The sequence below is a fragment of the Piliocolobus tephrosceles genome, chromosome 14, assembly GCF_002776525.5.
Source record: "Piliocolobus tephrosceles isolate RC106 chromosome 14, ASM277652v3, whole genome shotgun sequence".
Lineage (NCBI taxonomy): Eukaryota > Metazoa > Chordata > Mammalia > Primates > Cercopithecidae > Piliocolobus > Piliocolobus tephrosceles.
Genome location: NC_045447.1, coordinates 9,555,190 through 9,580,894, shown reverse-complemented (window position 1 = coordinate 9,580,894; position 25,705 = coordinate 9,555,190). Strand labels below are relative to the sequence as shown.

Below are 25,705 nucleotides of genomic sequence, written 5' to 3'. Positions count from 1 at the left end.
AGTGATCCTCCTACCTCCGCTTCCTGAGTAGCTGGGACTACAGGCACGCACCACCATGCCCAGCTAATTTTTGTACTTTTAGTAGACACGGGATTTCACCATGTTGGCCAGGCTGGTCTCGAACTCCTGACCTCAAGTGATCTGCCAGCCTCAGCCTCCCAAAGTGCTGGGATTACAGGCGTGAGCCATCATGCCCGGCATAGGATTTCTTTGACCTCATCCTTTTGACAACCAGGGAGGCAGGTGCTATTGTTTTTTGTTTTCCTGTATACTCTGGGAGGCAAAGGTCACAGGATCTGCAGGGCTCCAGAACCCTGGGTTCTAACTACCAGGCCTGCACTGACTGTCAGGTGGGGTCAAGGCCCTGCCACCAATGTGCAGGGGAGGGGCCCTGGGCAGGCTTGGCTCACCAATGCTGATGTGCCGGTGCCCATCGTAGACCATCCACTGGTAGACTTCATCAGTGATACACACCACGTCATGCTGCTGGCACAGGCTGGCCACCAGCTCCAGCTCTTCCCTGGAGAACACCTGTGGATGCCCAAGGAGAGCACAGACCTGCAGCTGGGACCATCCCCAAACACAGAGACCTACTCAGAGAGGTTAAAGAACACAGCTGCGGCCAGGTGCGGTGGTTCACGCCTGTAATCCTAGCACTTTGGGAGGCCAAGGCGGGCAGAGCGCTGGAGGTCAGGAGTTTGAGACCAGCCTGGCCAACATGGAGAAACCCCGTCTCTACTCAAAACACAAAAATTAGCTGGGCATGTTGGCAAGTGCCTGTAATCCCAGCTACTCGGAAGGCTGAGGCAGGAGAACTGCTTGAACCCAGGAGGCGGAGGTTGCAATGAGCCAAAATCACACCACTACACTCCAGCCTGGGAGACAGAGCGAGACTCCGTCTCGAAAAAATAAATAAATGGCGAATACAGCCAAGCCCAGTGCTATGGGCTGTTCCGCACCATTGCATTGGATCCCTGCAACAATGACCCACGAGGTCAGTTCCCTCAGGTTCCCACATTACACATGAGATACTTTGAGAAGCATAGTCACTATTCCATGGTCACTGGGAAGTGATGGGGGCTCCCAGCCCAGTTCACTGTTCTAGCCCTCAGGCCTTCCCTGGGTATTCCTGCCCCTGTCCTGGGACCTCTGGAGCCTTGGTCCTCAGAGCTCATTGTGTGTGGCCCTCCCACACGAGGCCCCACAGCAGCAACTCAGTCACCGTGCAGGAGACACGACCAGCTCTGCAGGGGGCCAGGGAAGGAGGTCCCTCCAGTACCTTGCCCAGGGGGTTGTTGGGGGTGTTGAGGACCAGGGCTTTGGTATGTGATGTGAATTTGCTGGCCAGCTCCATGGAGTCCAGCTGCCAGTTGCTGCTGGAACCCAGTTCTCCGTTCTGGATGGGACCCTGCAAGGCGGCAGGGGCGACACCACTTACCCACGTGACGTGCAGCTCTTCCCCCAGCATCCATCCCCACCTTCTCTCCCCTAGGATCCCAACACACACACCTCCCCTCTGCCCTCCCAGCTTAGGGGAACTGGCTTCCTTCACTTCCTTCCTCCTGTTCCAACTCCCAGGGTCCAACTCAGCCCATGCCTTGGATCCCTCTGCCCATCCATCCTCTACCTAGCATCCTTACCGGCTTCAGGGGCACAAACACAGGGCGACCCCCTGCCATCACTGTCATGGGCTCGTAGCAGTCAAAAAAGGGTTCGATGATGATGACCTGATAGAAGGTTCAAATCAGCTGGAGTCAGCACGGCCCTGATCTCTCAGTCCCACTCAGCCCAAGTCTTGCCCACTCACCTCATCTCCTTCGTCCACCAGGGCCTGGAAGGCTGTGAACAGGGCCCCATAGCCACCGACAGTCACGAGCACATTCCTGAGCGGGTCCATCTCCTGACCCAGAAGCTTCCCAAAGAAACTTGCCAGGATCTTCGTCAGCGGTGGGTAACCCTGCCAGGACAGCGGGGGTCAACTGTCCAGCTCAGCCGGGCCCATCCTCCTGCCCAGCTGTATCCAGGCAATTCTAGCACCTTCTAGCAGCAAGCCTGGGGCAAAGTCAGATACTGGTAGCCTGGGCCCCAGGGGACACGGAATAGATTAGCTTTCAACACTCTGGACTTCTCTACACACCAAGCTATTTGTGGGATTTCTTTGATCTCGTCCTCTCAGCAACCCAGAGGCAGGTGCTATTGTGATCCTGTGTATTCTGGGAGGTAAAGGTTACACAATCTATATGGTCCTAGACTCCAGGGTCCCAACCACCAGGCCTGCACTGACTCAGATATACGCTCTTCCATCTCCTCCACCAGCATTTGCCATAGGGCCTGTTCTGTGCCAGGCCCAGAGCCCAGGGTGGGGATTCAGCAGAGAACCAGAGGAAGTGCTTGCCTCCATGAACCTCAGTCCAAGAGCCCGCGAAGCAGTAGACACTCCCCACTTTCCACATCTCTAAGTTTAAGAAGCATGTTTGTCATGTTTGTGCCCACCTGATCCTCCCAGCAGCTTTGTAGGAGAAGTTTTTTTTTTTTTTTTGAGACAGGGTCTCACTCACGTCACCCAGGTTAGAGTGCAGTGGCACAATCGTGGCTCACTGCAACCTCCGCCTCCTGGGTTCAGGTGATTCTCCTACCTCAGCCTCCCAAGTAGCTGGGGCGACAGGCAAGTGCCACCATGCCCGGTTAATTTTTGTGTTTTTAGTGGAGGCAGGGTTTCACTATGTTGGTCAGGCTGGTTTGGAACTTCTGACCTCAGGTAATCCGCCTGCCTTAGCCTCCCAAAGTGCTGGGATTACAGATGTGAGCCACCGCACCTGGCCTGATCCCCACTATTTGACAGGTAGAAAAATAGAGACCCAGAGAGAAGAAATTACTTGTCTAAAGTCACACACAGTTGAGGGTCAGGAACCTCATGTTGCAGCTTTGGAAGCACCCCTTTTTGAGAGGAAGATTAGATCCAGAAACTTGTTTGCTGAGGACACTTATAAAATACTCAAAGTGAAACCCCGTCTCTACTAAAAATACAAAAAATTAGCCGGGCGAGGTGGCGGGCACCTGTAGTCCCAGCTACTCGGGAGGCTGAGGCAGGAGAATAGTGTGAACCTGGGAGGCAGAGCTTGCAGTGAGCCGAGATCGCGCCACTGCACTCCAGCCTGGGCGACAGAGCAAGACTCCGTCTCAAAAAAAACACAAACAAACAAAACAAAACAAAAATACTCAAGGCTAAGCCCAGTGATCAAAACCCTGTCTAGAACTTAACTCAGTAACTCACTAAACCAGATTTGGCCACACAAAAATAAAAATTTTCTGTACAACAAAAGGCACAGGCCAGGCACAGTGGCTCACGCCTGTAATCCTAGCACTTTCGGAGAATGAGGCGGGAGGGTTGCTGAGGCCAGGAGTTTGAGAACAGCCTGGGCAACACAGAGGGACTCCGTCTCTACTGATGGAAAATCAAAAAATTATCCAGGTGTGGTGTCACATGCCTGTAGTCCCAGGTACTCGGGAGGCTGAGGCAGGAGGATTGCTTGAGCCCAGGAGATCAAGGCTGCAGTGAGCTATGATCACACCAGTCTGGGTAATAGAATTGAGACTCTGTCTCAGACAATTAATTAATTAATTAAATAAAAATAAAAGGCACCATGAGCAAAGTCAAAATAGCAAGAGAGAAATATTGCAACATAAAAGAAAGAGGTAACTTATTTAATGAGGCTGGGCACAGTGGCTCATGCCTGTAATCCCAGCACTTTGGAAGGCTAAGGTGGTGGGACTGCTTGAGCCCAGGAGTTTGAGACCAGCCTGGGTAACATAAGGAGACCCTGTCTCTATTTTGTTGTTGTTGTTGTTGTTTTTGTTGTCACCCTGGCTGGAGTGCAATGGCGCCACCTCAGCTCACTGCAACCTCCACCTCCTGGGTTCAAGCGATTCTTGTGCCTCAGCTTCCCAAATAGTTGGGATTACAGGCGCTCGCCACCACACCCAGCTAATTTTTATTAGAGACGGGGTTTCACCATGTTGGCCAGGCTGGTCTTGAACTCATGACCTCAGGTGATCTGCCAGCCTCAGCCTACCAGAATGCTGGGATTACAGGCATGAGCCACTATGCCCGGCCCCTGTCTCTATTAAAAAAAAGAAAGAAAGAAAAGAAAAAGCAGCAAGAAGAAGATACATATCCAGATGAATTTTTTTTTTTTTGGATCAAAGAGGGAACTTTACAACCAACTCTGAGACCAGCCTATTGGCAGGGATGTAAACGAGTCAACCTTACTGGAAGGCAATTATTTACTTAGGTGTTAATTTCTGACACAGGATCTCACTATGTTGCACTGGCCTCAAACTCCTGGGCTCAAGCGATCTTCCTGTCACAGACTCCCAAGTAGCTGGGATTACAGGCACACACTATTTCTTAACAATGTCCACCTATTGTATTTATAAATATTTATAGCCTTTCATTTGCTAGTTTTACTTCTAGGAATTTATCTTAGAGAAATGCACATGTATACAAAGATGTCCACACAGGGAAATTCGTCATGGCACTGCTTATGATACTGAGATAGCAGAAGCAGTTCATCAGTGCAGGATTGCTTAAATACATTATGGCACGTCTAGGCAACAGAACAGTATGCAGCCATTAAAAAGAATGAGTACCGTCAAGTGCAGTGGCTCATGCCTGTAATCCCAGCACTCTGGGAGGCCCAGGTGGGCGGATCACAAGGTCAAGAGATCAAGACCATGCTGGCTAACATCGTGAAACCCCATCTCTACTAAAAATACAAAAATTAGCTGGGTGTGGTGGTGCATGCCTATAGTCCCAGCTACTTGGGAGGCTGAGGCAGGAGAATCTCTTGAACCTGGGAGGCGGAGGTTGCAGTGAGCTGAGATTGCGCCACTGCAATTCAACCTGGTGACAGAGGGAGACTCCGTCTCAAAAAAAAAAAAAAAAAAAAAACGAGGGCGCAGTGGCCCAAGCCTGTAATCCCAGCACTTTCAGAGGCTGAGGTGGCAGGATCACTTGAGCCCAGGAGTTTGAGACCAGTCTGAGCAACATGGTGAAACCCTGTCTCTACAAAAAATACAAAAAAAATTAGCTGGGCAAGGTGGCGCACCCCTGTTGTCCCAGCAACTCTACAGGCTGAGGTGGCAGGATCACATGAGCCCCAGCAAATGACATATCGTGTGAGCCGCAAGAGGTAGAGGCTGCAGTAAGCCGTGATCATGTCACTACACTCTAGCCCAGGTGACAAGAGTGAGACCCTGACTCAAAGATAGATAGATAAATAAATAAATAAATAAATAAATAAATAAATAAATAAATAAAATTAGCTGGGCATGGTGATGCACACCTGTAGTCCCAGTTACTCCAGAGGCTGAGGTGGGAGGACCACTTGAGCCTGGCAGGGTCGAGGCTGCCGTGGACCATGATCGCGCCACTGTATTCCAGCCTGGATAACAGAGTGAGACCGTGTCTCAAAAAAGAAAAAGAAAAAAAGAACCACAGTTCTAATCCAAGTACGGTCGCGTATTTACTACGCGGTCCTTTCCGGAAAAAGTTTGGATTTAGAGTGTAATCCAAACAGCAGCTTGTCTTTCGGGACTTGGTTTAAGTGTCACCTCCTCCAGGAAGTCTTAGCGCATCTCTCCAGTCCCCTCCCCAGGTTTCATTCCCTCTTTCTTACTCCCGCGGTATCCCATCCTCCTCCGTCACGGCACATTTCCACTGCCTGTCATTACTGGTTTCTTGTCTGCCATCCCCACTAGACCAGGAGGCACAGGCTCTGGGACAGAGGACACGCTCAGTAAACACTGAACTATGGTCACAAGAATCCCCTGGCTTTGTCCCCTGAAGCCTGACGCCCGTGTGGGCTTGATGTCCAGAAAGCCCCGCCCCCTTCCTCCCCCAGTGCCTCCTGGGAGACCGGGAGACTCACAAATGCCTTGGTGTACTGGTTGAGCATGAAGTCTCCACTGACAGCATGCTGAAAGGCTTCCACGGCAAAGTCTGGGGGCGGGAAATCCGGGAAGCCCTGGCCCAAGTTGACGACGTCATGCTCACTGGCCAGTTTGATAAACTCCACCCTGGGTAACAAACGGAGAATCAGCACGAGACCAGCCCTACATGGTGACCTGGACTTCGGCCTGTTTAGAAAAACTGGACAATTGGCCGGGCGCGGTGGCTCATGCCTGTAATCTCAGCACTTTGGGAGGCCGAGGTGGGCGGATCACCTGAGGTCAGGAGTTTGAGACCAGCCTGGCCAACGTGGTGAAACTCTGTCTTCACTAAAAAGATAAAAGTTAGTCAGGCATGGTGGCAGGGGCCTGTAATCCCAGCTACTCGGAAGGTTGAGGCAGGAGAATTACTTGAACCCAGGTACTGGAGGTTGCAGTGAGCCGAGATCACACCATCGCACTCCAGCCTGGATGACAAGAGTGAGAGTCCGTCTAAAAAAAAAAAAAAGCCACACACAAGAAAAACAAAAACTGGAAAACCAGCAACTGTCTAGCCTGAAGATCTGCCTGAGTGCCACAGCTGGTCCCCTGTATTGAGATTAGGTCAGTCGCTTTCCAAGTTCTTCCACCACGACCCATAGGAAGAAAGCATCTTTCTTTTTTTTTTTTTTTTTTTGAGACAGAGTCTCGCTCTATCCCCTAGGCTGGAATGCAGTAGTACAATCTCAACTCACTGCAACCTCTGCCTCCCGAGTTCAAGCGATTCTCATGCCTCAGCCTCCCGAGTAGCTGGGATTACAGGCGCCTGCTACCGCATCCGGTTAATTTTTGTATTTTTAGTACAGACAGGGTTTCACTATGTTGGCCAGGCTGGTCTCGAACTCCTGACCTCAGGTGAATCACCCGCCTCAGCCTCCCAAAGTGCTGGGAGTACAGGCGTGAGCCACCACACCTGGCCAAGAAATCATCTTTGCATCATCAACCCTGTGCAGCACAAACATGGAATGGAAGCTTCATCCTTCTTGGTGCAATCTACTGCAGTATTCCCTGTCCTGTCCTATCCTACTCTATTCTTTCCAAATACTAGTTGAGACTCCCTGTACAGATTGCATGACTCCTCCTTGGATTTGTCAACAGCACAGTTAAACGCGCTGCTCATACAACCTTCACAATGGCCTGTGAGGCACGTCCTGTTCCTGGACCACTGTGGGGGTAAGGAGTGGAGTGACTTGCCTAAAGCCTCCCAGCTAGTACAAGGCACAGCCAGCCAGCCTTTCTACTTCCATCTCAAGCAAAGTTTTACACTCTTTACCCTACTCTGGGCAGAACAGGGCCCCACCAGCCCAGGCACATATCATCTCTGGACCCATAATCCTCTGTTCTGGCTCTGCCTGGTGGCCACCACCTGGTGGGCACGGTGGCTCACGCCTGTATTCCCCAGCGCTTTGGAAGGCTGAAGTAGGCAGATCCCTTGAGGTCAGGATTTTGAGACCAGCCTGGACAACATGGTGAAACCCCATCTTCTCTAAAAATATAAAAATTAGGGCCAGGCGCGGTGGCACATGCCACCCAGTACTTTGGGAGGCTGAGGCGGGTGAATCACAAGGTCAGGAGTTTGAGACCAGCCTGGCCAACATGGTGAAACCCATTCTTTACTAAAAATACAAAAAAAAAAAAAAAAAAAAAATTAGCTGGGTGTGGTTGGCGCACTCCTGTAATCCCAGCTACTTGGGAGGCTGAGGCAGGAGAATTGCTTGAACTCGTGAGGCGGAGGCTGCAGTGAGCCGAGATCATGCCACTGCACTCCAGCCTGGGCAACAGAGTGAGACTCCATCTAGGGCGAAAAAAAAAGAAAAAAAATTAGCTGGGCATTGTGTTGCATGCCTGTAATCCCAGCTACTCGGCAGGCTGAAGCAGGAGAATCATTTGAACCTGGGAGGCAGAGGTTGCAGTGAGCCGAGACCGCGCCATTGCACTCCAGCCCAGGCGACAAGAGCAAAACTCCATCTCAAAAATAAAATGAAAAGAAAACAAGTCAAAAAAGAAAACAGTATCAACCTCTGCAAATGTCTGGTGAAGATCCGACTATATCTTACTTGCTTATCTTACTTACTTAGGGTATCTGACTCTGTACCAAGTGAGAAAGAAAGTCATCCCTGGAAAGCGCTTAGCCTGGCGCCTGGGTAAACAGCTTTGGACGGCATTTCACTTTCTCCTCCCCAATGCTCTCCAGGTGGGTATAATTCTTCATTTTGCAGCTGGGGACATGAGGCTCAGAGCAGGGATGTCACCTGTCCTAGTGCCACAGTCATGCAGGAGAAAGCTGAGATTTGAACCAAGCCTGCTCCCTCGGGCCCTGCCTCTCCTGAGCTGTGGCTGGAATCTGGCAGTCTGGGTACTGCTGAGTTGCTGTGAACCCACGGATGGCCAACCCATGCCCGAGGGGACACCCACACACCTCCCCAGCTCAGCTGGCTCACCAGGGGTTGTGGTCGATCCCGTCTAGCCTTCGGGCCTGCAGCTGTTTGGCCATGGTGAGCTGGAGACGAACAAGTGGAAGGTCAGAGATGGAATCTGTCTGGGTGCAGCGGTCCGGGCTTGCGCAAAGGAGGGACAGCTGCTTTCAGGCCACAGCCCTACCCTGTCTGCTCCCAGGAGGGGGCAGAGATCAGAGCTCGCAGAAGGGCAGGTTTCTGCCTGCCTCCCAAGCCTGTTATGTTCCAACACCCTCACCTGGCTCCTCCCGACTCCAGCAGCCTCCACCTCCCCAACCTGCAGGGGCTGCCTGGCGCCTGTCCAGTGGAGGCTTCCAGCCCTGGCTCCACGTGTCCTGAGACAGAGCCCTGACTTGGTTAGGTTAGTCTGACTCAGGAAGGGCTGAGGGTTAAGGAAGAAGAGCAGGACGTGGGTGGAGCAGAAAGGGAGGATAATGGCAACAGTGACAGCAGCAGCCTCCACTTACAGAGGTCTTGCTAAGCACTTCCATTTCATTCCCAGAATGACCTGGCCAGGCCCATCTTATCAACGAGAAAACAGGAGGTGGAAAACAGGCTGGAGGGTGCGGGGGAGGGAGTGATGTGTTTAAGGCCACACAACACACCCACTCAGACTTAGGCCTGTTGGACCCAAGGCCATGTCCTAACTGTGAGGGAGGCACTAATCCAGTCCTGGGAGAGTTCCAGGGTCCTGGTTCCTGACTCGCCCCCTCCCCTCCCAGTGTTCCTCCCAGGCCAGCTCCCTACCCAGTCACCGGTGTGCAGAAACTGGCCAGGGACTGGGTGCAATGGCTCATGCCTGTAATCCCAGCACTTTGGGAGGCTGAGGCAGGTAGATCACCTGAGGTCAGGAGTTCGAGACCAGCCTGGCCAACATGGTAAAATCCCATCCTTACTAAAACTACAAAAATTAGCTGGGCGTGGTGGCACGCACCTGTAATCCCAGCTACTCAGGAGGCTGAGACACATGAATCGCTTGAACCCAGGAGGCAGATGTTGCAGTGAGGCGAGAGCATACCACTGCACTCCAGCCTGAGCACTGGAGCGAAACTCAGTTTGGAAAAAAAAAAAAAAACAACTTAGCTGGGCGTCGTGACACACACCTGTAGTCCCAGCTGCTCAGGAGGCTGAGGCCTGAGAATCACTTGAACCTGGGAGGTGGAGGTTGCAGTGGGCCAAGATCATGCCACTGCACTCCAGCCTGGGTGACAGAGCAAGATTCCATCAAAAAAAAAAAAAAAAAAAGAAAGAAAGAAAGAAAGAAAGAAAGAAACTGGCCAGACCTGAGAGCCACCAAACTCAGGTCCTAACCCGCCTTGGCTGGGTGACCCTGGATAGGTAATTTGGCTCCTCCTGTCCTCAGAATCCCTTCAACACCAGAGACGTCGCATGGGCTTTGTGGTCTCTGAGGAACCTTCCATCCCTATGGGTTTGCCAGTCCCAGATGGCTGGTGGGCCATGGAGCCGGGCATCCAACATTCTTCTCAGCCGCCTGCTGTGGCCAATAGTGAACCCTGGCTCAGGATTTTGCTCGGTTCCACCTCGCTCAGTTCCCACTGTACTCTCACCAGAGGTGCCACAACAGTCTCCATCTAACAGATGAGGACACTGAGGCTCAAAGAGGCTCAGGTACCTGCCCAAGGTCAGAGGGGAAGCTGGCAAGGACCTGGTCAGGGTGGCAGCCACAGTAATCTCAACACCAGGCCCCCCTGTCCTGGAAGGGCCTTGGGGACCATTTGAGTAAGCGCCAGGTCTTCCATAGCCCAGGAACCCCGTCGCGCCCGGCTCAGTTGACATTTATTGAGCCCCTATCATGTACTGGGTTCTGGGCTGGGCACAAGGGATCATGGGAAGCAGCACCCTACAGCGCCCAAGCCGATTATTCAGATGCAGAGCTACAAGTTCTAGACTACAGAAGCAGGGGCAAGGGAGAAGCACACATCCAGGCTGCAGTTAAAGAGGGCCCCTGAAAGAGAAGGCTCATGCACAGCTTTGAATCCAGGAACAAGCCAGACCCCAGAAGCCCCAGGCCATGCAGGTGGCAGAGTATTGGGGTTAGGGCACTTACAGTCTGGTGCAAGCACCGAGTGAGTGGGGCTCCAGCCTTCCTTCCCCGAAGGGGCCCCACCAGGTGCACAGAGATGGCTGCTGCAGTCCTGAACATGCCTCCCAGAGCTTTGTGGCACTGCAGACTTCTCCAGGGGCAGAGGAGAAGTGAGGAGACAGCCCTGGCCAGAAAATGCCTCTGAGCTCAGGACTTGGGTACCCCCCCTACAGCTCTAACAATAACAACAACAATATGATCATTGTGTGCCAGGAATAGCACCAAGTGCTTTGTTGCATGATTATCTGACTCCGTCCTTGGAACAACTCTGTTGCTCATGCACAATACACCCCCCAGCAACCCAAGGGACCCTTTCAAAACACAAATCACCTCTAATTAAAAAATGATCCAGGAGAGGATCACTGATAGCACTGAATATCACCAAGAGCATAAACCAAACATGTTCTGACTCTGGAAACACAGGCACCACCTGCAAATTATTCCTGCGGTAAAAGTGGCCCTAAATTAGATCACACTGTTGAATGACTAAAATACAAGGACAGAAGAACATGTTAAATACATCATGGAGATGCAATCAACAAATTCAAGCAGGGCAATGTGTCTCACACCTGTAAACTCAGCACTTTGGGAGGCCAAAGCAGGAGGATCTCTTGAGCCCAAGAGTTGGAGATCAGCCTGGGCAACATACTGAAACACCGTCCTTACAAAAATATAAAAATTGACCAGGCGTGATGGTGCACACCTGTAGTCCCAGCTACTGGGGAAGCTAAAGTGGGAGGATCACTTGATCCTGGAGAGGTCAAGGCTACAGTGAGCCCTGATTCCACCCACTGCACTCCAGCCTGGGCGACAGAGGGAGGTATGTCTCAAAAAAATAATAATTATTATTATTATTATTGCCGGGCGCGGTGGCTCATGCCTGTAATCCCAGCACTTTGGGAGGCCGAGACGGGCGGATCACGAGGTCAGGAGATCGAGACCATCCTGGCTAACATGGTGAAACCCCGTCTCTACTAAAATATACAAAAAACTAGCCGGGCGAGGTGGTGGGCGCCTGTAGTCCCAGCTACTCCGGAGGCTGAGGCAGGAGAATGGCATAAACTCGGGAGTCGGAGCTTGCAGTGAGCAGAGATCCGGCCACTGCACTCCAGCCTGGGCAACAGAGCCAGACTCCGTCACAAAACAAAACAAAAATTAGCTGAGCGTGGTAGCACATGACTGTAGTCCCAGCTACTCGTGAGGCTGAGGCAGGAGAATCGCTTGAACCTGGGAGGCAGAGGTTGCAGCAAGCTGAGATGGTGCCACTGTACTCCAGCCTGAGCAACAAAATGAGACTCTGTCTCAAAAAAACAGGTGGGGAGGCCGGGCGTGGTGGCTCACGCCTGTAATCCCAGCACTTTGGGAGGCTGAGGTAGATGGATCACCTGAGGTCAGGAGTTCGATACCAGTCTGGCCAAAATGGTGAAAAGATTGGAAAAAAAAATCTCTATGAAAAATACAAAATTAGCCAGGTGTGGTGGTATGTGCCTGTAGTCCCAGCTACCCGGGAGACTGAGGTAGGAGAATTGCTGGAACCCAGGAGGCAGAGGTTCAGTGAGCCAAGATCACGCCACTGCACTCCAGCCTGGGTGACAGAGGGAGACACTGGCTCAAAAAAAAAAAAAAAAACGGGGGGGGTAGGAGTTGGGGGTGGGAAATAATCTTTTCAACAAACGAACAAATGGTGCTAGGACAACTAAATATCCACATGTAAATGAATGAATTTGGGGCTGGGGGCAGCAGCTCATGCCTGTAATCCTAGCACTTTGGGAGGCCGAGGCAGGTTGATCACAAGGTCAGGAGTTCAAGACCAGCCTGGCCAAGATGGTGCAACCCTGTCTCCACTAAAAATACAAAAAATTAGCCAGGTGTGGTGGCGGGCACCTGTAGTCTCAGCTACTCAGGAGGCTGAGGCAGAGAATTGTTTCAACCCAGGAGACAGAGGTTGCAGTGAGCCGAGATCACACCACTGTACTCCAGCCTGGGAGACAAAGTGAGACTCCGTCTCAAAAAAAGCAAAAAGAAAAGAATGAATTTGGACTTCTATCTCACGGAATACACACATATAAATTTTTCATTTTCTTTCTTTATTATTATTTTTTTGAGATAGGGGCTCACATTGTCACTCAGGATGGAGCGCAGTGGTGCCTTCTCAGCTCACTGCAGCCTTGACTTCCTGGGTTCAAGTGATTCTCCTGCCTCAACCTCCTGAGTAGCTGGGATTATAAGTGTGTGCCACCATGCCTGGCTAATTTTTGTATTTTAATTAGAGATGGGGTTTTGCTATATTGGCCAGGCTGGTCTTGAACTCCTGGCCTGAAGTTGTTCTGCTCCTGACAGCCTCCCACAGTGCTAGGATTGCAGGTATGAGCCACTGTGCCTGGCCAGCTCAGGCTGTTCTTGAACTCCTGGCTTCAAGTGATCCTCCTTCCTCAGCTTCCCAAAGTGCTGAAACTACATGGGTGAGCCATGTGCCCTGCCCCATATACTAAAATTAATTCAAAGTGAATCACATAACTAAACGTATGAACTAAAACAATAAAACTAGAAGAAAACAGGAGTAAATCTCTGTGACCTTGGGTTTCTCAGACATAACATCCAAAGTATACACAACAAAAGAAAAAATAAACTGGACCTCATCAAAATTAAGAACTTTTGTGCTTCAAGAATACCCATTAAGAAAATGAAAAGACAGCCCATGGAATGGGAGGAAATATCTGCAAATCATAAATCTGAATGTTTCCAGAAAAGATACACAGGCCAGGTGCGGTGGCTCACGCCTGTAATCCCAGCACTTTGGGAGGCCGAGATGGGCAGATCATGAGGTCAGGAGATCGAGACCATCCTGGCTAACACGGTGAAACCCCATCTCTACTAAAAATACAGAAAATTAGCCAGGTGTGGTGGCGGGCGCCTGCAGTCCCAGCTACTCGGGAGGCTGAGGCAGGAGAATGGTGTGAACCAGGAGGCGGAGCTTGCAGTGAGCCCAGATCATGCCACTGCACTCTAGCCTGGACAACAGAGTGAGACTCCACCTCAAAAAAAAAAAAAAACACAAAAAAGACAAAAAAACACAAATGGCCGAGGGTGGGCGCGGTGGCTCATGCCTGTAATCCCAGCGCTTTGGGAGGCCGAGGTGAATGGGTCACCTGAGGTCAGGAGTTTGAGACCAGTGTAGCCAACATGGCAAAACCCCGTCTCTATCAAAAATACAAAAATTAGCTGGGTGAGGTCACACGCACTTGTAGTCCCAGCTACTGAGGCACGAGAATCGCTTGAGCCCAGGAGGCAGAGGTTGCAGCAGTGAGCCAAAATTGTTCCACTGCACTCCACCCTAGGCAACACAGTGAGACCCTGTATCAAAAAATAAAAAGGCCAGGCACAGTGGCTCATGCCTGCAATCCCAGCACTTTGGGAGGCCGAGGTGGGCAGATAAACCTGAGGTCAGGAGTTTGAGACCAGTCTGACCAATATGATGAAACCCCATCTCTACTAAAACTATAAAAATTAGCGAAGTGTGATGGCATGCGCCTGTAATTCCAGCTACTTGGGAGGCTGAGACAGGAGAATCACTTGAACCAGGGAGGCGGAGATTGCAGTGAGCCACTGCACTATTGCACTCCAGCCTGGGCAACAAAAGTGAAACTCCATCTCAAAAAACAAAGAAAGAAAAAGAATGTTTTGGGTCAGGCACACTGGCTCACGTTTGTAATTCCAGCACTTTGGGAGGCTGAGGTGGGCAGATCACTTGAGGTCAGGAGTTTGAGACCAGACCGGCCAACATGGTGAAATCCTGTCTGTACTAAAAACACAAAAATTAGCTGGACGTGGTGGCGCATACCTGTAATCCCAGCTACTCGGGAGGCTGAGGCAAGAGAATTGCTTGAACCCGGGAGGTGGAGGCTGCAGTAAACTGAGATTATGCGTTGCCCTTCAGCCTGGGTGACAGAAGGAGAGTCTGTCTCAAAAAAAAAAAAAAAGAAAAAGAAGAAAAATAATGTTTTGGAGGAATGCTCTGGCATACTTAAGAATATCTGTCACTCTTGGCTGGGCGCAGTATCTTACACCTGTAATCCCAGCACTTTAGGAGGCTGAGGTGGGTGGATCGCGAGGTCAGGAGATCAAGACCATCCTGGCTAACACGGTGAAACCCCACCTCTACTAAATATACAAAAAATTGGCACGGTGGCTCACGCCTGTAATCCCAGCACTTTGGGAGCCTGAGGCGGGCGGATCACAAGGTCAGGAGATCGAGACCATCCTGGCTAACAGGGTGAAACCCTACCTCTACTAAATATACAAAAAATTGGCCGGGCGCAGTGGCTCACGCCTATAATCCCAGCACTTTGGGAGGCCGAGGCAGGTGGATCACAAGGTCAGGAGATCGAGACCATCCTGGCTAACACAGTGAAACCCCATCTCTACTAAAAATACAAAAAAATTAGCCAGGCGTGGCACCGTGCGCCTGTAGTCCCAGCTGCTGGGTAGACTGAGGCAGCAGAATGGCATGAACCCGGGAGGTGGAGCTTGCAGTGAGCTGAGATCACACCACTGCACTCCAGCCTGGGTGACAGAGCGAGACTCTGTCTCAAAAAAGAAAAGTGACTCTCAGCTAGGCTTGGTGGCTCACGCCTGTAATCCTAGCACTTTGGGAGGCCGAGGTGGGTGGATCACCTGAGGTCAGGAGTTTGAGACCAGCCTGGCCGACACAGTGAAACCTTATCTCTACTAAAAATATACAGAAATTAGCTGGGCATGCCTGTAATCCCAGTTACTCAACAGGCTGAAACAGGAGAATTGCTTGCACCCAGGAGGTAGAGGTTGCAGTGAGCCAAGATGGTGCTGGTGAGCCACCTTGCCCAGTCAGGTTTTTTTTTTTTTTTTTTTTTTGAGACATAGTCTTGCTCTGTCGCCCAGGCGGGAGTGCAATGGCATGATCTCAGCTCACTGCAATCTCTGCCTCCCCAGTTCAAGCAACTCTCCTGCCTCAGACTCCTAACTGGGATTACAGGTACACACCACCATGCCTGGCTAATTTTTTTTTTTTTTTTGTATTTCTAGTAGACATGGGGTTTCACCATGTTGGTCAGGCTGGTCTCGAACTCCTGACCTCATGATCCGCCTGCCTCCGCCTCCCAGAGTGCTGGGATTACAGGCATGAACCACTGCGACAGCCCACCCAGCCAGTTTTTAACTCTCAAACTTGTGTTAGGGTTCTCTGAAGAGACAGAACCAACATGATGGCTAGATCAATAGAAATCAGAGGGGATTTATAGGGAAATTGGCTCACGCAATTAATGGAGGCTGAGAAGTCTCATGACAGACCATCTGCAAGGGGTGCCAGTAGCGTGGCTCAGTCCAAGTCTGCAAGCCTCAGAACCAGGGTAGTCACTGCAGTCATTCTCAGGCCGAGGTGGAAGCGCCTAGAGTTTTGATATCCAAAGGGCAGGAGGAGAAGAACATCCCAGTTCCAGGAGAGACAGAGAGACAGAGAGAGAGGAAAATCTTTTCTCCTCTTTTGTTTTATTCAAGCTGCGAACCAACTGCATGGTGCCACCCACATTGAGAGCAGATCTTCCCCACTCAGTCCACTGACTCCCACGCCAATCTCCTCTGGAAACGCCCTCACAGACACACCCAGAAGTCATGCTTCACCATTCTCTAGGTATCCCTTACTCCAGTCCAGCTGCCACCTAACATTAACCAGCAGCACACATCCACGCTGCCAGGTATTCATCAGTGGCAGTTCAGGCTTTCTTACCCAGGTCCTGATTCCAGGGAAGGTTTCTGCTCTGGCAAATCACGATTCTCTGTATCTCCCTTTCTGTCTCTCCAGTCTGGGGGCAGCAGATTACCCTGTGACCTCATTTTCTGATGAACTGAAAAACAGCTGCTGGTTTTTCAGTTTGTTCAGTTTTTTTTTTTTTTTTTTTTGAGACGGAGTCTTGCTCTGTTGCCCAGGCTGGAGTGCAGTGGCCAGATCTCAGCTCACTGTAAGCTCCGCCTCCTGGGTTTACGCCATTCTCCTGCCTCAGCCTCCCGAGTGGCTGGGACTACAGGCACCCGCCACCTCACCTGGCTAGTTTTTTTTTTTTTTTTTTTTTTGAGACAGAGTCTCACTCTGTCCACCAGGCTAGAGTGCAGTGGCGCGATCTCGGTTCACTGCAAGCTCCGCCTCCTGGGTTCACGCCATTCTCCTGCCTCAGCCTCCCTAGTAGCTGGGACTACAGGCGCCCGCCACTGTGCCCGGCTAATTTTTTTGGTATTTTTAGTAGAGACGGGGTTTCACCGTGGTCTCAATCTCCCAACCTTGTGATCCGCCCGCCTCGGCCTCCCAAAGTGCTGAGACTACAGGCGTGAGCCACTGCGCCCGGCCTGCATTTTTTAGTAGAGACGGGGTTTCACCGTGTTAGCCAGGATGGTCTCGATGTTCTGACCTCGTGATCTGCCCGTCTCGGCTTCCCAAAGTGCTAGGATTACAGGCTTGAGCCACCGTGCCCGGCTTTTGGTTTTTTTGATATGGAGTCTTGTTTTGTCGCCCAGGCTGAAGTACAGTTGCGCAATCTCAGCTCACTGCAACCTCCACCTCCAGGGTCCAAGCGATTCTCCTGCCTCAGCCTCCTAAGTAGCTGGGATTATAGGCACATGCCATCACGCCTGGCTAATTTTTGTATTTTTAGTAGAGATAGGGTTTCACTATGTTGGCCAGACTGATCTCGAACTCCTGACCTCAGGTGATCTGCCCACCTCGGCCTCCCAAAGTGCTGGGATCAGTCATGAGCCACTGCCTCTGGCCCACACATATTTATTACGTTTACTATCTTATATGGCCATGGTTTGTGGTTCCCCAAAACAAGCACAATAGTAATATCAAAGATCACTGATCACAGATCACCATATCAGATATAATAACAATGATAAAGTTTGAAATATTGTGAGAATTGCCAAAATATGACACACAGACCCTAAGGGAGCACATTCTGTTGGAACAATGGGACCAATAGACTTGCTTGGTGCAAGGTTCTCACAAACCTTCAATTTGTAAAGACCACAGTATCTGCCAAACGCAATACAACGACGCATGTCTTGTAGGTGACAACAGCCTTAGGAATCGATCCAAGGTGATAAGGTTGGGCTGTGTCTCCACCCAACTCTGAATTGTAGTTCTCATAATCCCGTGTCCTGGGAGGGACCCGGTGGGAGGTAATCGAATCATGAGGGCGGTTACCCCATGCTGCTGTGCTTGAGATAATGAGTGAGTTCTCACAAGATCTGATGCTTTTATAAAGAGCTTTTCCCCCTTAGAGCAGCACTTCTCTCTCCTGCCGCCATGTGAAGGACATGTTTGCTTCCCCTTCTGCCATGATGTTAAGTTTCCTGAGGCCTCCCCAGCCATGAGGAACTGTGAGTCAATTAAACCTCTTTCCTTTACAAATCATCCAGTCTTGAGCAGTTCTTCATAGCAGTGGGAGAATGGGCTAACACACAAGGGGATGCCAGAGCTCGCCCTCTCATTGCTTAGATTTGAGAGCAGTTCCCACGAGAGGCCTGAAGTATGTACTCTGACCTCTGAAACCAAGTACCTGCGCTTTGAGCAACAAAGGGTAGTGTCCCATCCCAGAAGAGACATTCCTTGGTGTCACCTCAAGGGAAGGAGTCTGGTGCTTTAGCTCAGGGCACTCAGCTAAAGCGGAGAGCGGCCTAAGGCCAGGCCCAAGCCCAGGGCTAGTCATGGGAGGCACCCTGTACCCTCTGCCTGTTCTATGAAGACCAACTATCCGTTGGCCCAGAACTGAGGGGTGTCTTGGGACGGGAACCACCCTGGGCCAAAGGGTCCCCTTGCCTTAGCCATGTCCTGTCCTGGACCCAACATCCTGCTACCTCCTCCAGGACTAGAGGAGGAGCTGGATTTCATCCTACCGGGACCCCACTCTACTGCCTTCTGACCACTGAGTTAAAAACCCACAGTTACCTGGTGGGTCGATTCTCTCTCTGACACTCTCCCCCACATCGGACTCTGTGTCTATCAAATCAGTCTTTTTTCCTGAAGTGACAACATCCTAAATCATGCCTTCATCGTCTCAAGTGAATTGAGCTAATTTTTGTATTTTTTGTAGAGATGTGGTCTCACTGTGTTGCCCAGGCTTGTCTCAAACTCCTGGGCTCAAAGCATCCTCCTGCCGCAGCCTCCCAGTGCTGGGATTACAATGTGAGGCACTGTACCTGGTTGAGAATAATATTAATAATACCATCAGCTTTAGTTTACTAGGACTCACTCTGTCCCAATACTGTTGTCACTGGATCCCTTCAACAACTCTGTAAAGCAAGTGCTATCCTCAACCCCCATTAATAGGTGAGGAAATTCCTATCATGCTAAAACAACACTTACATTGAGCTCCTGTAGGCCTTACAGCAGATTGTACACCTGGTGCCAGCACAGGGCAGAAACTCAGGAGAAACAGATACTAGTTGTGGCCCTCTTCTCTCCCTGCCCCAGGCTTGGCCCCTTGCCTTCTCTGGGCACTGCCAGTTCTCAGGAAAGACAGTGCCTTCTGTGTGTCCAGAGCATTGGCTCCACGAGGCCAAGGAGCTGGGTGGCACCTGTGCTGGATACGGATATGCTTAAACAATCTTGCAGCCTTGGGGCTGGGGCTGGAAACCAGGATAGGCTTCCTTTGCAGACAACTGGCAGTACATCAGGCCTATGTGTGGCCAGGTAAGACTGGGCATAGGAGTGAATGTTTGTTTTTCGTTTGTTTGTTTTTGAGATAGAGTCTCACCCTATCGCCCAGGATGGAGTGCAATGGCACAATCTCGGCTCACTGCAACCTCTACCTCCCAGGTTCAAGCGATTCTCATGCCTCAGCCTCCCGAGTGGCTGGGATTACAGACACGAGCCACCATGCCCGGCTAATTTTTTTGCGTGTCTTTAGTAGAGATGGGGTTTCACCATGTTGGCCAGGACGGTCTTGAACTCCTGACCTCATGATCCACCCGCCTCGGCCTCCCAAAGTGCTGGGATTACAAGGTGAGCCACCGCGCCCGGCCAGAAGTGAATGTTATGTTGCACCCTCCACAGGGTAGGTATGTTCTACTATCACACCGAGAATCAGGCCCCAAGTAGACACCCAAGGAGAAAGGCAGTGGGTGAGAGACGGGGGAAGGATTAGAACACAGGCTTTGATGACCGTGGCTGTGTGACATGAAGCAAGCCATTTCACCTCTCTGAACATCAATTTCTCTACGTATGAAATAAATAATAATAATTCATCGAGGCTGGGCATGGTGGCTCACGCCTGTAATCCCAGCATTTTGGGAGGCTGAGGTGGGCAGATCGCTTGAGCTCAGGAGTTCAAGACTAGCCTGGGCAACATAACAACACCCCTTCTCTAAAACAAAACAAAACAAGGATCCAAATACAAGAGCTTGCACCTGAGCATGTGCACATATCTCTGTGTCTGTGTCTGTGAACTTATCTGTGTGGTGAAGGTAGGTTACAGGAACTTGGGAGGGAGAGATGGAGGGAGAAGTCATGGGAGGTTTTGAGCCAAAGGCAGGAAGGGTACAGGGGACCACTTAGGCTGCCTTAACCCAGCAACTTGGCCAGGTTGGTTGGGAGCAACCTGGGGGCTTGTGGGTGTGTTGTTCCAGAGTCGGCCAGCAGGGGGCGCAAGGAGCCAGGCCCCTCGTGGCTTAGAGCTTGCTGGCCCGGGTCACAGGGCAACTTGCTGGCCTCAGGAGGGGACTACGCCTCACTTCACAGAGGAGGCCCAAAGCAGGGAGTGTGCTGGTCCAGGTTCCCCCTTAAGGTGGGACTCCTGACCTCCCAGGCATGCCTCCCTCCAATGCCCTGGGCCTCACCCCTTTTCTAGGAAACAGGCCTTTCCTAGTCAGCCCCTCAACAGCCCTAGCAGTGACCTTTTATTTACCACACACTTTCCTGTGCTAGGTGTCCTGTAGAGCCCTACAGGTCCCACCACCTAAAAATGTTTTTCAGGCCAAGCAAGGTGGCTCACACCTGTAATCCCAGCACTTTGGGAGGCTGAGGCGGGGGGATCACAATGTCAGGAGATTAAGACCGTCCTGGCTAACATGGTGAAACCCCGTCTCTACTAAAATACACAAAAAAATTAGCCAGGCGTGGTGGTGGGCACCTGTAGTCCCAGCTACTCAGGAGGCTGAGGCAGGAGAATGGTGTGAACCTGGGAGGCGGAGCTTGTAGTGAGCTGAGATTGCGTCATTGCGCTCTAGCCTGCGCCACAGAGCAAGACTCTATCTCAAAAAAAAAAAAAAAAGTTTTTCATTTAAAAATTTTTGGTAAAATACACGTATCATAAATTTTACCATCTTAACTATGTATAGGTATACAGTTTTTGGAACTGTTTTCATCTTGTAAAACTGAAACTCTGTACCCATTAAACAATTACATCCCTTTACCCTCTGGCCCATAGCCCAACCCATTTGCTGTCTCTATGATTTTGACTACTTGAAATCAGGTCCCATCACTTTTATTATTTATTTACTTTTTTTTTTTTGAGACAAAGTCTTCCTCTGTTGCCCAGGCTGGAGTGCAGCAGTGCAATCTCAGCTCACTGCAACCTTCGCCTCCCATTTTCAAGTGATTCTTGTGCCTCAGCCTCCCGAGTAGCTGGGACTACAGGCGCCCGCCACCACGCCCGGCTAATTTTTTTTATTTTTAGTAGAGACGGGGTTTCACCGGGTTAGCCAGGATGGTCTCGATCTTCTGACCTTGTGATCCGCCCACCTCAGCCTCCCAAAGTGCTGGAATTACAGGCGTGAGCAACCGCACCCGGCAGATAATGTTTTTTGGCACACAAAACTTTTTAATTTTTATGAAGTCCAAACATAGAATTACCTTACGACCTAGCAATTTCACTCCTAGGTATATACCCAAAAGAACTGAAAACATATGTCCACACAGAAACATGTACACAAATGTTTACATCAACAGTATTCATCATAGCCAACAGGTGAAAAAACACCAAATTGTCCATCAATGGATGAATGGATAAATTATAACGTATCTGTACAATGGAACATTATCCAGCCACAAAAAGGAATGAAACATGTATTGATACATGTAGTAACTTAGATGAACCTCAAAAATATATTAAGTGAGGCCGGGCCACATGGCTCATGACTATAATCTCAGCACTTTGGAAGACTGAAGTGGGAGGATCATTGTTTGAGATCAGCCTGGGAAACATGGCAAAACCTTGTTTCTACAAAAAATACAAAAATTTGCCAGGCGTGGTGGTGTGTGCCTGTAGTCCCAGATACTCAGATGGCTGAGGTGGGAGGATCACTTGAGCCCAGGAAGCAGAGATTGCAGTGAGCTGAGATCATGCCACTGTACTCCAGTCTGGTGGACAGAGCAAGACCCTGTCACAAACGAACAAACAAACAAACCACACTAAGTGAAAGAAGCCAGACAAAAACGGTCACATAGCTATGATTCCTTCTCTGTGAAATATCCAGAATAACAAGTCTATAGAGACAGAAAGCAGATGAGAGGTAACCAGAGGACAGGGAGGAGGGAATGGGGAGTGATTATTTGACAGGTACAGAGTGTTTTCCTAATGGAATGAAAAAGTTTTGAAACTACAGTGACATAATGCTTGTACAACATTGTGAATGCACTAAACGTCACTGAATTGCATACCTTAAAATGGTTACTTGTATGTTAGGTGAATTTCACCTCAGTTACAAAAAAAAAAAAAAGTATAGTAATTTTTTAAAAGGGTTGAAGAACAATATAACCCATTTACATTTTTTAAACTGTAGAGACAGGCTGGCTGCGGTGACTCATGCCTGTAATCTCAACACTTTAGGAGGCCAAGGAGGGTGGATTGCTTGAGCTTAGGAGTTCGAGGCCAGACTGGTGCAATGCAGAGATGGTGAAATCCCATCTCTACAAAAAATACAAAAAATTAGCTGGCCATGGTGGTACGCGTCTATAGTCCCAGCTACTTGGGAAGCTGAGGTGGGAGGATCGCTTGAGCCCAGGAGGTTGAGGCTGCAGTGAGCCAAGGTCGTGCCACTGTACTCCAGCTTGGGAGAGAGAGTGAGACCTTGTCTTAAAACAAAACAAAACAAAAACAAACAAAAAGAGCAGGTTGAAGAACAATATAACTCTATTTGCATTTTTTTAAATTGTAGAGAAAGCTGGACATGGTGGCTCACACCTGGAAAGGTGGCTCATACCTGTAATCCCAGCACTTTGAGAGGCCGAGGCAGGAGGATCAGAGCCCAGGATTTCCTGACCAGCCTGAGCAACATAAAGAGACCTTGTCTCTACAAATAATTTTTTAAAAATTAGCTGGGTGTGGGCCGGGCGCAGTGGCTCATGCCTGTAATCCCAGCACTTTGGGACGCCAAGGCGGGCGGATCACGAGGTCAGGAGATCGAGACCATCCTGGCTAACACAGTGAAACCCCGTCTCTACTGAAAATACAAAAAAATTAGCCGGGTGTGGTGGTGGGCGCCTGTAGTCCCAGCTACTTGGGAGGCTGAGGCAGGAGAATGGCATGAACCTGGGAGGCGGAGCTTGCAGTGAGCCGAGATCGCACCACTGCACTCCAGCCTGGGTGACAGATCGAGACTCTGTCTCAAAAAAAAAAAAAAAAGCTGGGTGTGGTGGTGCATGCCTGTGGTCACAGCGACTCGGGAGGCTCAGCTGGGAGTATCACTTGAGCCCAGGCAGTCGAGGCTGCAGTGAGCCATAATCACACCACTGCGCATTCCATCCTGGGTGACAGACTGAGATCCTGTCTCAAAAAATAAATACACAAAATAAATTGTGGAGATACATATGTGAGGATGCATACATATATATATATATACACATACACATACATACTCAGGTAGTCTTCATTTTCCATAGTAGTGTGGGACTACAAAAATGACCATGTTGTCTGGGCATGGTGGCTCACGCCTGTAATCCCAGGACTTTGGGAGGCTGAGCTGGGCAGATCACGAGGTCAAGAGATCAAGACCATCCTGGCCAACATGGTGAAACCCTGTCTTAACTTAAAAAAAAATACAAAAATTAGCTGGGGGTGGTGGCACATGCCTGTAGTCCAAGCTACTCCGGAGGCTGAGGCAGGAGAATCGCTTGAACCGCACTGCAGCCTGGGCAACAAGAGCGAAATTCCATCTCAAAAAAGAAAAAATGACCATGTTGAGGCCGGATGCAGTGGCTCACGCCTGTAATCCCAGCACTTTGGGAGGCCAAGGTAGGTGGATCACCTGAGGTCAGGAGTTCGAGACCAGCCTGGTCAACATGGCAAAAGCCCATGGCTACTAAAGTACAAAAAGTAGCTGGGCATGGTGGGGCACACCTGTAATCCTGGCTACTTGGGAAGCTGAGACAGGAGACCAGCTTGAACCCGGGAGATGGAGGTTGCAATGAGCCAAGATCGCGCCATTTGTATTCTAACCTGGGCAACAGAGCAAGACTGTCTCCAAAAAAAAAAAGATATGACCATGTTGGCCAGACACAGTGGCTCACGCCTGTAATCCTAGTGCTTTGGGAGGCTGAGGTGGGCAGATCACTTGAGGTCAGGAGTTCGAAGCCAGCCTGGCCAACACGATGAAACCCCGTCCCTACTAAAAATACAAAAAAAATTAGCCGGGCCTGGTGGCATGTGCCTGTAATCCCAGCTACTTGGGAGGCCGAGGCAGGAGAATTGCTTGAACCCGGGAGGCAAAGGTTCCAGTAAGCCGGGATCACACTACTGCACTCCAGGCTGGGTGACAGTGAGACTCCGTTTTTTAAAAAAACAAACAAACAAAAACAAACAAACAAAAAACCATGTAATCTGAAATTGTGCAAAGAGAACTTAATAATCAATGAGAAAGTTATTATTGGATAATAATAATTAATAAGACAATTGTTCTGCAACCTTTTAAAACTCTTGGCATCTGTTAAAAATGTAGCCTAGGTGTGGTGGCTCATGCCTGTAGTCCCAGGACTTTGGGAGGCCAAGGCAGGAGGATCACTGGAGCCCAGGAGTTGGAGACTAGCCTGGGCAACACAGTGAGACTCTGTCTTAAAAAAAAAAAGTATAGGGAAATGAAAAAAATATATAACTAACAAGAACTTAGTACACTGTAATTTAATATTAGAAACATTGAAAATTAAGATGTTTTCTTTCTTTATAAAAGTTTATCAAGGAAAAAATTTTATCATGAATAACCTGGGCCGGGCACGGTGGCTCACGCCTGTAATCCCAGCACTTTGGGAGGCCGAGGCAGGCAGGTCATTTGAGGTCAAGAGTTTGAGACCAGGCTGGCCAACATGGTGAAATCCCGTCTCTACTAAAATTACCAAAAAAATTAGCTGGGTGTGGTGGCAGGCACCTATAATCCCATCCCAGCTACTTGGGAGGCTGAGGCAAGATAATCCCTTGAACCCAGGAGACAGAGGTTGCGGTGAGCAGCACTGCATTCCACAGAACGAGACTCTGTCTCAAAAAGAAAAAAAAATTAAATACAAATTAAAAAATTAGCCGGGTGTGGTCATGCACACCTGTAATCCCAGCTACATGGAAGGCTGAGGCAGGAGAACTGCTTCAACCTGGGAGGCAGAGGTTGCAGTGAGTGGAGATCGCACCACTGCACTTCAGTCCAGGTGACAGAGTAAAACTCTGTCTCAAAAAAAAAAAAAAAAGGATATTCTGAACTGAACAGTGCTGCAGTCTTCCAGTGGTTTAATTTACGATATAGAATGAGCATTTCTTCTGTTTGTTGCCAAGGCTGGAGTGCAGTGGTGTGATCTCGGCTCACTGCAGCCTCAACCTACTGGGCTCAGGAAATCCTCCCACCTCATTCTTCTGAGTTGCTGAGACAATAAGCACAAACCACCATGCTCGGCTGAAAAGTAATTAATTTTTTTGAGAGGGAGTCTTGCTCTGTCGCCCAGGCTGGAGTGCAGTGGCCGGATCTCAGCTCACTGCAAGCTCCGCCTCCCGGGTTCACGCCATTCTCCTGCCTCAGCCTCCCGAGTAGCTGGGACCACAGGCGCCGGCCACCTCGCCTGGCTAATTTTTTGTATTTTTAGTAGAGACGGGGTTTCACCATGTTAGCCAGGATGGTCTCGATCTCCTGACCTCGTGATCTAACCACCTCAGCCTCC

General features: G+C 50.1%; 1 protein-coding gene across 5 annotated transcripts in view; it reads right to left on the bottom strand.

Moving 5' to 3' along the window:
- KYAT1 (kynurenine aminotransferase 1) overlaps positions 1 to 25,705 on the bottom strand; it is a 36,901-nt gene that overhangs the window by 3,202 nt on the left and 7,994 nt on the right. The window contains exons 1-8 of one of the 5 annotated variants that reach the window (XM_023216998.2): positions 14,390 to 14,437; positions 10,513 to 10,672; positions 8,430 to 8,488; positions 5,931 to 6,078; positions 1,808 to 1,957; positions 1,641 to 1,727; positions 1,280 to 1,408; positions 411 to 531 (exon numbers count right to left, since the gene is read on the bottom strand). In XM_023216998.2, the coding sequence (XP_023072766.1) occupies positions 411 to 531; positions 1,280 to 1,408; positions 1,641 to 1,727; positions 1,808 to 1,957; positions 5,931 to 6,078; positions 8,430 to 8,488; positions 10,513 to 10,608 (790 nt within the window). In that variant the 5' untranslated portion in view covers positions 10,609 to 10,672; positions 14,390 to 14,437. Of the gene's footprint in view, positions 1 to 410; positions 532 to 1,279; positions 1,409 to 1,640; positions 1,728 to 1,807; positions 1,958 to 5,930; positions 6,079 to 8,429; positions 8,489 to 9,378; positions 9,386 to 10,512; positions 10,673 to 14,389; positions 14,438 to 15,838; positions 16,044 to 25,705 lie in introns of those variants that run through there. The other 4 variants (XM_023216996.2, XM_026457130.1, XM_023217000.2 and 1 more) reach the window with 4 other exon arrangements.